Source organism: Macaca nemestrina, chromosome 19 (assembly GCF_043159975.1).
Source record: "Macaca nemestrina isolate mMacNem1 chromosome 19, mMacNem.hap1, whole genome shotgun sequence".
Lineage (NCBI taxonomy): Eukaryota > Metazoa > Chordata > Mammalia > Primates > Cercopithecidae > Macaca > Macaca nemestrina.
Window position 1 is genome coordinate 67,485,126 of NC_092143.1, and position 12,620 is coordinate 67,497,745.

The window sequence follows — 12,620 nt, forward strand, 5'->3', positions numbered from 1 at the left end:
GCATTCTAGCCTGGGCAACAGAGCAAGACCCTGTCTCAAAAAAAAAGTTCAATTTAAAAAAACTAGTCACTTCCATAACTGGACATCCATAAGCAAAAAACAAAACAAAACAAAAAAACTTGGACTTTAATCTCACACCTTATGTAAAAACTAAAATGGAAAATAGATCTAAATGAAAAACATAAAATGATATAACTTTAAAAACAGAAGAAAATCTAGATCTAAGGTTAGGAAAAGTCCTTAGACGTTGGATCAAAAAGAAAGATCCAAAAAAGAGGAAAAAAAAGATAATTAGATCACATCAAAATTAACAACTTTACTCTGCAAAATACACTAAGAGAATGAAAAGACAAGCCACAGACTGGGAGAAAATATTTGGAAATCATTTATCTGACAAAGGAATTGTCATCAAACTATATTTCCTGGTTTTGAAATTTTACTATAGTTATGTTACTGTTAGGGGAGGCTCAGTGATGGGTACACAGGACCTACTATTTTTATAACTTCTTGTGAGGCTACAATTATTTCAAGGCAAAAGGTTATTTTATTTTATTTTATTTTATTTTTGAGACGGAGTTTCGCTCTTGTTGCCAGGCTGGAAATGGCATGATCTTGGCTCACTGCAACCACTGCAATGGAGGTTCAAGTGATTCTCCTGCCTTAGCCCCCCTGGAGTAACTGGGATTACAGGTGCCCAACACCACATCCAGCTAATTTTTTTTGTATTTTTAGTAGAGACAGGTTTGACCGTGTTGGTCAGGCTTGTCTCGACCTCCTGACCTCAAGTGATCAGCCTGCCTCAGCCACCCAAAGTGCTGGGATTACAGGCGTGAGACACTGCCTGGCCAAAAAGGTTATTTTTTTAGAAAGGATCTTGGGAGTTATCAAGCAAACTGTCTATTTTTTCCCATCTTTGGCTAGTATTAAGTATATTCCAACACAGTATTAATGGAGCAATCACTGATAACACTTTCCTGGAGGACAATCTGACTCAAATAATCAAAAGCTATTAAAATGTACAAACCTTGACCAAGAAATTCCATATCTAGGAGCTTTTCCTAAAGAAATAATAAAATATATATACAAAAATCTGCAAATGATGTAGGTTTTCAGTTGTTTATACCAGTGAAAAGTTAAAGAAAACGTAAAAATTGGAAATAAGTGGAGGACTAGTTAGTATAATAGGAAATACTGAGAAGACAGAATACAATGCAGCCATAAGAAATGTAAGCCATAGAAGAATATTTATTGACATGGAAAATGTTAACAATATACTTCTATATGAAATATGTAGGCTACAAAACAGTATATACAGTTTAATACCATTTTTATAGAAAGAAAAATAGCCATATAAAATCATGCATAAGAAAAAAATAATGTAAGGATGTACATATCAAATATTAATAATAACGCCTATCTCTGGATAGTGGAATCAGAGGTGATTATGTAATTTTCCCAAAAAATGTTCCTGTCCTCCAAACAGTATATGCTTCATGCTATTATTTCTTGGTTGTAATTAGTTTGATATAATTCTCTTCAGAAAGGCTCTGTTTCATCATATATACCTCAAAGCATACTTTTGATGCAGCTTCCGCAATTCCCATCTAAAAAGTAGTTAATACTTGCTTTTATATTCTGGCATACGCAGACTATTTGTAATTAATACACTATAAAATATGTCAAAGCAGGCCAGGCATGGTGGCTCACACCTATAATTCCAATACCTTGGCAGGAAGATCACTTGAGGCCAGGAGTTCAAGACAGCCTGGGCAACATAGTAAGACCCTATCTTTACAAAAAATTTTTAAAATTAGCCAGGTGTGGTAGCACATGCCTGTAATCCCAGCTACTTGAAAGGCTGGAAGGTCAAGGCTGCAGTGAGCCATGATCATGCCACTGCACTCCAGCCTCAGATCTAGACAGAGCAAGATCTCATCTCTAAAAAAAAAAATTTTAAATAAAGCAAAATATGCCATAGCATAGATCTGATTGTAGAAAATTATTATACGAAGAACTGAAAAATCTCCTAATCAAGACAAAAATTTTAAATAGAGGAAAAAAAATACTATCTATCATTAGTTCAAGTTTCCATTAAGAGTAGAGTGTGAAATAGCTCTGAGTTCAGAACTGGAGAATTTTGCATCTCTCCCTCTTACCAGTCAATTGACTTTAGGTAAAGAATACTAGAGTTTTTTAGTTAGTAAAATATAGTTAACGATTCTGTATAAAGGAGCAAAAATAACTTTCTCATTGTTTTCTATCTCCCTTCATAGGTCTGACATGTTGAAATTGTGAAATTATTTAATGTTAATAGTTTTTAACTTCTTTAATTACGTAAAACAATTAACTTTTTAAAGTATTTTAACAGTTAAAACACAAAACATACTTTTCATGGAACCTGAGGTTTAAGTGTTCCAAACACAAAAAGGTCATTCTCTGATGACTCTTGATAACATACAACATAAAATATAGTTACAACAAATATAATTTAGAATTTATATTTCAGAATCCATCCTGGTGTAAAGTTATTTACTATAACCTTACTAAAAATACCAACAGTAAGGATGTTGAATCTTTTAAAGGTAAAACATCAGAGAAAAGAGAAAAAGACCTGTTTGTCCAATTCTCTGTGCTTTCCATGCTCTAGCACCATCCCAAAGTTGCCTCCTAACTTCTGTTCCCTCCCTGGGAAGGGAAGTCCAGGCAAATCTGTGATCAGTTAATAACTTTTAACAACTGTTTGCCATTCCATCTGAAAGCGAGCAGTTAATCACTTATTGTCATATCTCAAAGGTAAATCTCATTGTCTAAATGCCTAGAGGTAACTGGAAGATGAAAGAAACATAAAGGTTTGATGAATAGAGGGAAAAAAATGGGTGGGAGGGTTGTTTCTGTTTTTCCAATGAAAAGGTTTGCTCCTTCTCTCTGCAAAATCTTGGAACTGAGAAAGCTGTCTGGAGTGCAGATGGGAAGCATGCATCAAACTGATGTAACTACACAACACACTCCGCCCTACACCAGGGTCATTCTGCCCCCTCTATCCCACTCTACAAACGTCCCATTCACCACAGCCTAGCTTCTACCATAGTTCTAATTCCTCAGTGAAGATCACAAGAAAGGTACTTCCAGGTTGTTATAAGAAAAGAGAATGTTACACCAACACATCTCTGGAGTGGAAGGAGACTACTGACACTCCATATTTATTGCTTATATTACAAGAATAAAACAAAAAAAGCAGAGACTAGAAAATCACTTTCTGAAATTTCACAATCACCAATTTGCAACAGAAACTGAGGCATAATATTTATGCTAACAAATATGTTGGATGAATTATCACCTCAGCACATAACTGCAGATGGATACTCCTGGATTTTCACTTAATCCATTACTCAATGATGAACACTATAAAATGAAAGGTGACATACTTATGAACTAAAATCACAAGAAGAAACTCTCCAAGATCAATCATAAATGAGCTCCTATTCCAGTACGCCATAAAGAGCAGTAAAAGGCAATATTCATTTAACAGTACAAGAATCTCGATGACAAGAAATCAGGTATTTATATTCCTCTAGAGACACTTCTTCTCCACCTAACAAAGGCACTTGACATGCACTGAAATGGACAGTTAATTCAGGTACTGCCCTGGGCAACTGTTACCTTCCTAAAATTAGATGAAGTGGTGATTAAGTTCAAATTAGTTCTCCCAAATAAGCCTGAAACACACATGAATAGATCATAAGTTCTCTATTTTTGGCAGACGATATAACCAAAGAAGAAAAGCTAATGTTGGTATCCATGCTGAATTGGCTGACTTGAGCAGTCAAGGATACCCTCTCTGCACAATATACTCCTTGATGACTACGGAATGTATATATAATTATAGGCAAATTAACCTTTCCTATAGTTTCAGGTATTAATGTTCATTCTTCTTCTTGTCTTTTCTTACTTTTTTGTTCTTTCCCAAAGACTTAGATGACTCCTCCTGAAAAAGACACAAATCAGTGCAGCATCTCTCCATTTACATAAAGACTAAAACTTAAATCTAATCACTTAGAAAATATTTATACATATATATTCTACATATATTCATACATATATGTATGTATGTATATATGTTATAGTGAGGGTATAATCACTTTCATATGTGTCATTTCTGTGTTTTACAGGGTACTTTCACTTATAGGCTAATTTTAAACAATCAAGAATAATCAGGGGAACCTTATTTATCTAGTAGATTTATGTTTGAATAATTTCAATATTATTTCATCTATTGTCCCACTTTCCCAAGCAAGGCAGTAAAATTTAAATAAGGCAGATATGAACATACTTAAAATATGAAACAAAATAAACTCAAAGTATAAAGGAAGAGGGTCAGGCACGGTGGCTCATGCCTGTAATCCCAGCACTTTGGAAGGCTGGGATGGGAGGATCACGAGGTCAGGAGATCGAGACCATCCTGGCTAACATGGTGAAACTCCATCTCTACTGCAAACACAAAAAAATTAGCCAGGCGTGGTGGCGGGAGCCTGTAGTCCCAGCTACTCGGGAGGCTGAGGCAGGAGAATGGCGTCAACCCAGGAGGCAGAGCTTGCAGTGAGCCGAGATCATGCCACTATACTCCAGCCTGGGCGACACAGTGAGACTCCATCTCCAAAAAAAAAAAAAAAAAAGGAAAAAGGAAGAAAGCATCTAAAGGTATGCCGGTGGAGGGGGAGATGTTTTACACTAATGGAGAATTTCAGAATTTTATAGATGTTTAAAGAACATCTAGTCTGATATGATATCAGCTACAACCACTCTGGGGCTCAATTTTAGGGGTGGAACCTAGTTGGTCTTAAAAGGTTTTTCTAATTATAAAATTTTATGAACCTATGAAATCAAGGTGCGAAGGGATGAAGTGATCTGTCCAAAGTCACATGACTGGCCAGACACACTGTTTAGAGTCTAGGTCTCCAAGTTCTTAGTCCAAAGGTTTTATCAATTCACCACCTACATTCTGATTCACTCTTTTCTGTCTTTTTAAAAAATTCCCAGGCAGTGATAAGAAATTATCTAGATATAGTATGAGGAGCCACTTACAGGTGAATTTGTGTAGTTCTTTTCCACTAGTATGTTTCTGGCACAGTTGTTGATATGTTTAAAGCGATCTGGTCCTAGCAGAATCCCTCCATACCAGCGTGATACTACCACCATGACATTCTTCACATTCAAAATCTGTTATTTTTTGGAAGCATAATTAGATACACAGACAGACATGTACAAATATGAGTTTTTAAAAAGGAGAAAGAAATAACCCATATATAAAATTGCACATAAAATTTCCCAGTGACTTTAATGGTAGAGTCAGATGAGTAGGCACTGAGTGAGATTACTAACAATTCAGGCAGTGAAATGAAAGAACAGAAGGGAATCTGGAAAACCACCACTTGTGTGTTTCACAAACGTCCTCAAATTCCCAAATTTGGGGCAACTGGACAGAGTGAAGGGGAGACCATGCAGGTATGATTCTAGTTCCTGGTGACTTCAACCAGAACAGCTAAATTTAGGCAGCATTTTACCACTAGGCCAAATAACAACAACAACAAACACCCTGCTTCTGAACAAAGCTACAGGGGCTGCACGAGGCATCAATCCCTGGTGCTACTAGTAAGGTTTTCATCAGTTGAGATCTAGATCAGTTTCACTCTGTCACCAGGCTAGAGTGCAGTGGGGCAATCTTGGCTCACTGCAATCTCTGCCTCCTGGGCTCAAGTGATCCTCCCACCTCAGCCTCCCAAGTAGCTGGGACCTACAGGTGCATGCACCACCATGCCGGCTAATTTTTGTGTTTTTTTGGTAGAGACAGGGTTTCACCATGTTGCCCAGGCTGGTTTCGAACTCCTGGGCTCAAGTGATCTCCCCGCCTCGGCTTCCCAAAGTGCTAGGATTACAGGCGTAAGCCACCATGCCTGGCTGTCTTCATCAGTTTGACATCTGTCAAATGCTGCCCTTAATGTGAAGCCGGCCAATTTACAGGCCTGCCTCACAAACACAGTTCCTATTCAAGGGAAAGGCCTTGTTAGAAAATAAACCTTCACATACAAGAGCAGAAAAAACCAAGTAACTACCTTAGGAAAAAAACAATCCAATCTTAAAATTAATAAACAATAAATGATCACCAGACAGATGAAGAAAATCCAGCAGCATGAAAGAGAAAGGACAAGATAAACAAACTAAAATGGACCAGGAAAAATTTTTTTAGGAGTGAGAACATCTTAAAAAAGAAACTCTAATTAATATAATCGGAGAAATTTTAGAAGATATTGGAGCCATAAAACAGAACAGGATATTCTTAAAAAGGAAAAACAAAAAGCAAGAAAGAACTCTTAAAAATTAAATATATGGTTGCTAAAAAAAATTTTAAATTCAACAGAAATTTTGGACAACAGTCAAGAAAATGTCTCAGAATATAAAGACAATGAGATGGACAACTTAATTAAAAAAAAAAATTTTCTTGATCTATCCAGAGGTTCCAATATCCAACTAACAGGAGTTCCATAAAGAAAGAATAGAAAAAATAAAGAGAAGGAAATTGTCAAAAAAACAAAGAGTTTTCCCAAAGTTGAAGACAATCTTCTATTGTCTATGTCTTGAAAGCATAGCACTTCTTATTAATTATTTGCTTTCTGTCCCACATCCACTGGTTAAAATTTTCATTCGATCAATATTTTAACATCAACTACTAATTAAATCAAATATATCTTATATTACATAGTTCAACGGACTTAGCTATTACTACATGGAGCTCTGTTTCATTGAGAAATTTTATGGCTTGTACAGAACAGGACTGATAGTTTAACTTACACCTACCTCCATGAGATGAAGAAGACGCCCACCAGCCGCTGTTTCCCCGTCATCCTCACAGTCCTGTAAGAAGGTCTGTTTATCCTCACAGTATATTCTGCAAATACACGTAACAGCGTTACACTTTGAACCTAAAATATTATCGTAAAAGTTATTCCTCAATATTTGTGATCATGTTGATTACTTCCAAAATTGGCATATTCATTTTTTTAAATCCTTCTTGAAATATGTATTATATTAGATATATTTTCACTGATGGCTTACTATCCAGTATGTTTGCCTTTTTATATACTTGGGAAAGCCAGGAATCAAAGGCATCTCCTTTATATCAGAAATGTTGCTACTATGTGAATTTATACATGTGACATTCCCCTTACTTCATTTAACCTTGAAGCTACCGAGAGCAATCACTGAAAAACATTTATTGAGAATATACTGTATAGAAGCAACAGGTACTATAACATATTATAAAAGACGTAAGTGGCATGCATCTTTCTTCAAAGAGCCTTAAGATGTAGTGAAACAAAAAGCATATAAAAAAAGATAAAGGCAACAAAACCAACATAAGGTAATATTTTATACTTTCCTCTCATCTTATTGCAGCCATCAAGTATTTCTCTATTTTCTTCTAAGAATGCAAAGATTTAAATTTTCCTCTGGATGGTTACTAATATTAGAGACAAATCATGGTATTTTTATCCATTTAAACTATCTAGAAAGTTATATTTGAAATAATAATGTAGGCCTACAATACAGTAAAATAAGCTTGGCAAATAAGTGCCAGAGATTAAAAAAAAAAAAAAAAAAAAATAGTGTCAGTTACAGCATGCCATCTAGTGGATTTCTTAGGGCCCTACAATGGTATCATGTGGAACTGGGCAAATGTTGTAAAGACATCTTCCCAGCTCTGGCCATAAAAAGCTATAAACTTTTAATGTAAATACTAAAAGCTATAAAAGCCCATCTACACACCTAAGTCAATTATGTTACCTTACAGCCATCACATTCATTCATTCACTCATCCTTCTTTCCCTCCATCCATCCGATGACTCAATATTTACTGACCACCTACTATGAACATTAAAGTTAAAATACTATGAGTGCCTTTTTTCTTTTTTCACATAGCTTAGATACAAGATTGTTGAAGCTGTAGCCACAGCCATGGAGGAGTCAAATAAAGAAACCAAATGAAATTGGATTATCAAATTTAGCTTTATCACTTAACTATGAGATCTTGAAAAGCTAACCTTTCTACAGTGGTAGAATTGCTAACTCATCAGAGTTAATTTACATAAAGTTTTGGCACAGAGTGGGCACTCAAAAAACATGTAGAATAAATGAATATTACAATTTTTACAGCCCATTCTAATGACTGAGAGTAGTCTAATTCCTCATTTTCCTATTGAAGGTCATAACTGATTAAGAAAACATTAAAATTCTGTCCAGTGATACTCTATTAAGAGGGGAATTACATAACAAATAATTGTTTGTAAGTAAGTTTTGGCACTTAAAGAGATGTGAAATTAGTAATATTAAGAACTCACCTACTCAAAATGATGAGTTTTTGAGTTTCAATTTCAGATAGCCTAGATTCTACAAATAGTCTCAATCACATTTTAAATTTATACCAAGTCCCTATGTCCTGATTTATTTTAGGCCTAAACTATGTTCTTTTAAAGTCTTACAAATTTTTCAAATGCCCTTCATCTCTTCACTTACAAGTCAGCAAAGATGCATATAAAAACCTGAATTCTCAAAGCCGAAACTCATGTCGTAAAAGAAATACTCTTACTTCACTGCTTATGGGAGCATAAATTGGTTTTAAAAACCTTTGGGCTCACACCTGTAAATCCTAACACTTTGGGAGGCCGAGGTGGGCAGAACACTTGAACTCAGGAGTTTGAGGCCAGCCTGGGCAACATGGCGGAACTCTGTCTCTACAAAAAATATAAAAATTATGCCGGGCATGGTGGCTCGCACCTATAGTCCCAGCTAACTTTGGAGGCTGAGGTGGGAGGATTGCTTGAGCCAAGATCGCACCTCTGTGCTCCAGCCTGTGCTGCAGAGGGAGACCCTATCTCAAAAACCAAACCAAAACACAACGAAACCTTTGCAAGAAATTTGGCTATATATCAAGAGTTTCAAAATTGCTCACACTTTTTGAAAATTCTAAGAATTCTTTCTTCCTTTTATTATATTCCCATTTCATTTCAAAAAAGAATCTCAAGCAACCAGAACCTATCCTGAGAAAATAACCTAAAAAGTATACAGAGATGTTCCCTGGACCACTCTTTATAATCGTGAAAAATATGAAAAACTAAAAGGAAATGAATGGTTAAATAAACTGTAGTATGGCACCTCAAATATTAAACAGCCACTAAACAGTATTTATCAAGCAGTTATAACAACACGAAAAAGTGCTTCTGTTTAATTAAGAAAAAAACAGGATACAAGGGTAAAGCATTGGGAAAAAATAAACTTTGCATAGAAAAAACAAAACAAGCCGGGCGCGGTGGCTCAAGCCTGTAATCCCAGCACTTTGGGAGGCTGAGACGGGCGGATCACAAGGTCAGGAGATCGAGACCATCCTGGCTAACATGGTGAAACCCCGTCTCTACTAAAAAATACAAAAAAACTAGCTGGGCGAGGTGGCGGGCGCCTGTAGTCCCAGCTACTCGGGAGGCTGAGGCAGGAGAATGGCGTCAACCCGGGAGGCGGAGCTTGCAGTGAGCTGAGATCCGGCCACTGCACTCCAGCCCGGGTAACAGAGCGAGACTCCGTCTCAAAAAAAAAAAAAAAAAAAAAAAAAAAAAAGAAAAAACAAAACAAAAACCAAAATATTGTCAGTTACATTTGATGGCAGAAAATGCCAGATTTTTCCCTTCAGTTCTTTTCTTTTCTGCAGTTTCCAAGTATTCTACGTGTCTATTACTATTACGATGGAAAAAATACATAATAGTTATTATTTTCTAAAATCATGCATCATTTCCCTCTATTTTTTACAAATTGCATATACTAAAACTTGTGATGATTACTCACCTGTAGGCATAGATGTTGTGGGTGGCACTAGCTATTTTCTTATTCTCATACAATTTGGAAAGAACCATTTTCACCTTAAAAACAGCAATAACATAAATAAGTATGCTTTTCATATTTGCTCTGTAAATAAATGCTAGAAAAATACCTTAAAGTATGCTGTATTTAAAAAGCCACTCAAAGAATCTACTATACTCTGAAAAAGTCATTTCCAAAGTTTCCTTCTCATTTTAGGGGCAGAAACTGGTACTCATAATTGATATAAAAATGACAGACCTGGTATTTTTGAGCACTAATTATCAACAAACATTTCGGTACTACTATGTCAAAGGGATAATTTGTTCCCCATGTAGGGAATTTTAAATGTATTATGTAAAACTTCTAAAAACTAGCTCTGAAATCTACCAAATGTATACATCCAATGTAGCAGGTGTACAATAATGGTATGTTCCAAATGTTATAAAACCACAGCTTTCTCTGGGAGTCAAGTAAGGTTCATAGAGGAGGTCACATGAGCCAGGTCTTACAAGTGGCAGTTCTTCTGTATCAGAAGGAAAGATGGGAAAGGAAGAAGACATTCCACACAGAGAACAGGGTTATATGCAAATACAGGGACTGGGTGACCAAATTTAGCAACTAAAAATACAGGACATCCAGTTAAATCTGAATTTTAGATAAACGACAAGTAATTTTTTTACTATAAGTACGTCCCATGCAATAATGTTTACCTGAAATTCAAATTTAACTAGATATTCTGTATTTTATCTGGCAACCCTAGCAGGAACAAAAAAGAGAAAAGTTCAGGAAGCTTTACACAGCTTAACTTAGAGAATGAATGAGATGACAGAAGATGAGTCATGAATGATAAGCTAGGGCCATATTACAAAGGATCTGTGTAATAAGTTTAGATGTTCCCTTGTAGACATTGGAAATCAGCACACATTACATGTGCAAACGTGGATAAGAGAAAGAACAGTGATACATGGTCAGATTTTTCAGGAATGTTGTAACGTCAAGAAGTATGAAAGAAACACTGGTGGCAGGGAAGACTGAGGTAGAGTTGGGGACACCAATTTGGATCACAAATTGTGCAATCTTCTGTTTATCATTTTATAATCTTTCAGGTTCTCAAATTCTGATCAATAAAACAGACAATGACCTCTAAAATTGGTTTCAGCTCTCACAAATTATAATGCTGTAAATCTAAGTGACTATGATCAGAAACAGAAAGAGGATCCAGAATGAACAAATTCAGAATTAGAATGTCTCAGGAGGACCCTGGGAAGAAGATTTGACCAAGGGCCAGGGACAAAATAGGATTCCTGAGAGAAAAGACCAGAAGTCCGCACCAAAAGTTACGATCTTGACCACAGGTCAATGCAGAAAAGAACTTCCTCTTTCAGAGAGTGAAAGAGCCTGGTACGAAGAGCTGTATTCCTGAAGGCCAGGGCTTTAAAGAGCTTCAAGAGTAGAGTAGCTGCAAAGACCAAAGGAAGAGACTCATGCCTAAAACTCGCGGTAAATGAGACTTTTTAAAAAATGTAACTTTACAGGTAGTATTGAAATTGTCTCGTACATCAATAAGGTAAGCTGAGGTACATTATAGAAGCAAGGAAGAAGAAAAGGATTCTGCTGAAAGGAGAATAAGAAAGACAAAGACCTAGGAATAGTTTATGGCTGAAACTGCTCCCATTTATATCCGTGGGTGGAAATAAGGTCACTTAAGATCAAGAAGCACAAAGGAAAGTAAGTCAGGTAGGGAGGACTGGGTTTAGCCAGTCTATCCACTGTCCCCGGGAATGGACTTAGTTTCACAGAACTCCCATTCGACAGGACAAATAATTCTTTTCGACAAGATATTAAGCATCACAATTTTCTATAACACAATGAGTGTTTCTTATTTAAAGATTCATTAGAGGGTTAACCCTAATCAGAGTTTAGATACAATTTTGAAAGCAGTGACAGGCCTGGCTAGGTGGCTTATGCCTGTGATCCCAATACTTTAGATTGGGAGGCTGAGGCAGGAGGGCTGACTGAGTCCAGATTGAGACCAGCCTGGGCAACAAGGAGAGATACCATCTCAAAAAAAAAAGAAAGAAAGCAGAGACAAACAGAAACAAAACAAACCTTCCATGATTCACAGTAATTTGGGAGTCGAAAAATGAACAAATAATTTTTATCTTATATGAAAATAAAACATAAAAGTGAAAATAAGGGCATTATTGCAAAATCATTTACCTGATACTTTAGGAAATTATCAAAATGAGCTAGACAAAGGAACGTTACCTGTTTGGGACAAACTACTGGAGCCAAGTGTGCCTGAAAAGTACTTCTTCGGTCTGTAATAGGAATGCCATGATCAATCGGAGGCAATTCTTCTACTTCTACTTCTAGAAATGTAGAAGAAACTTTATTTTTTAAAAAGCCTTACATTCAAATACTGAAAAAAATGAAATGGGGATGGAGGGAGCTGGGAAAGAAATGTAAATTACATGGCAAATCAACTAAAATAACTATTAATCATTATCTACCAACATTAAATGTAAATTATAATTTTAAGTAAAAAGTTTCTAAGTATATTGTACATAAGATTAAAATATTTGATTTATAAATGATTTCCACCTGCCAAGGTTACCCAGGGAAAGCAGTGGGTTAGGACTAAAATCCTGTACTACTGCAGTCAGTAGTATAAGTTGGCACAATATCTAATATAATACATAATTTTTAAGAGTGGAAAG

At 36.0% G+C, this 12,620-nt stretch overlaps 1 protein-coding gene across 5 annotated transcripts in view; it reads right to left on the reverse strand.

Annotated features, from left to right (window-relative positions):
* Positions 1–12,620, reverse strand: part of LOC105465216 (impact RWD domain protein) — a 56,030-nt gene that overhangs the window by 23,385 nt on the left and 20,025 nt on the right. For 3 of the 5 annotated variants that reach the window (XM_011713505.3, XM_071085529.1, XM_011713510.3), the window contains exons 7-11: positions 12,169–12,272; positions 9,886–9,959; positions 6,853–6,943; positions 5,083–5,217; positions 1,226–3,985 (exon numbers count right to left, since the gene is read on the reverse strand). In XM_011713505.3, coding sequence (XP_011711807.1) covers positions 3,917–3,985; positions 5,083–5,217; positions 6,853–6,943; positions 9,886–9,959; positions 12,169–12,272 — 473 coding nt within the window. In that variant the 3' untranslated portion in view covers positions 1,226–3,916. Of the gene's footprint in view, positions 1–1,225; positions 3,986–5,082; positions 5,218–6,110; positions 6,133–6,852; positions 6,944–9,885; positions 9,960–12,168; positions 12,273–12,620 lie in introns of those variants that run through there. The other 2 variants (XM_071085528.1, XM_011713517.3) reach the window with 2 other exon arrangements.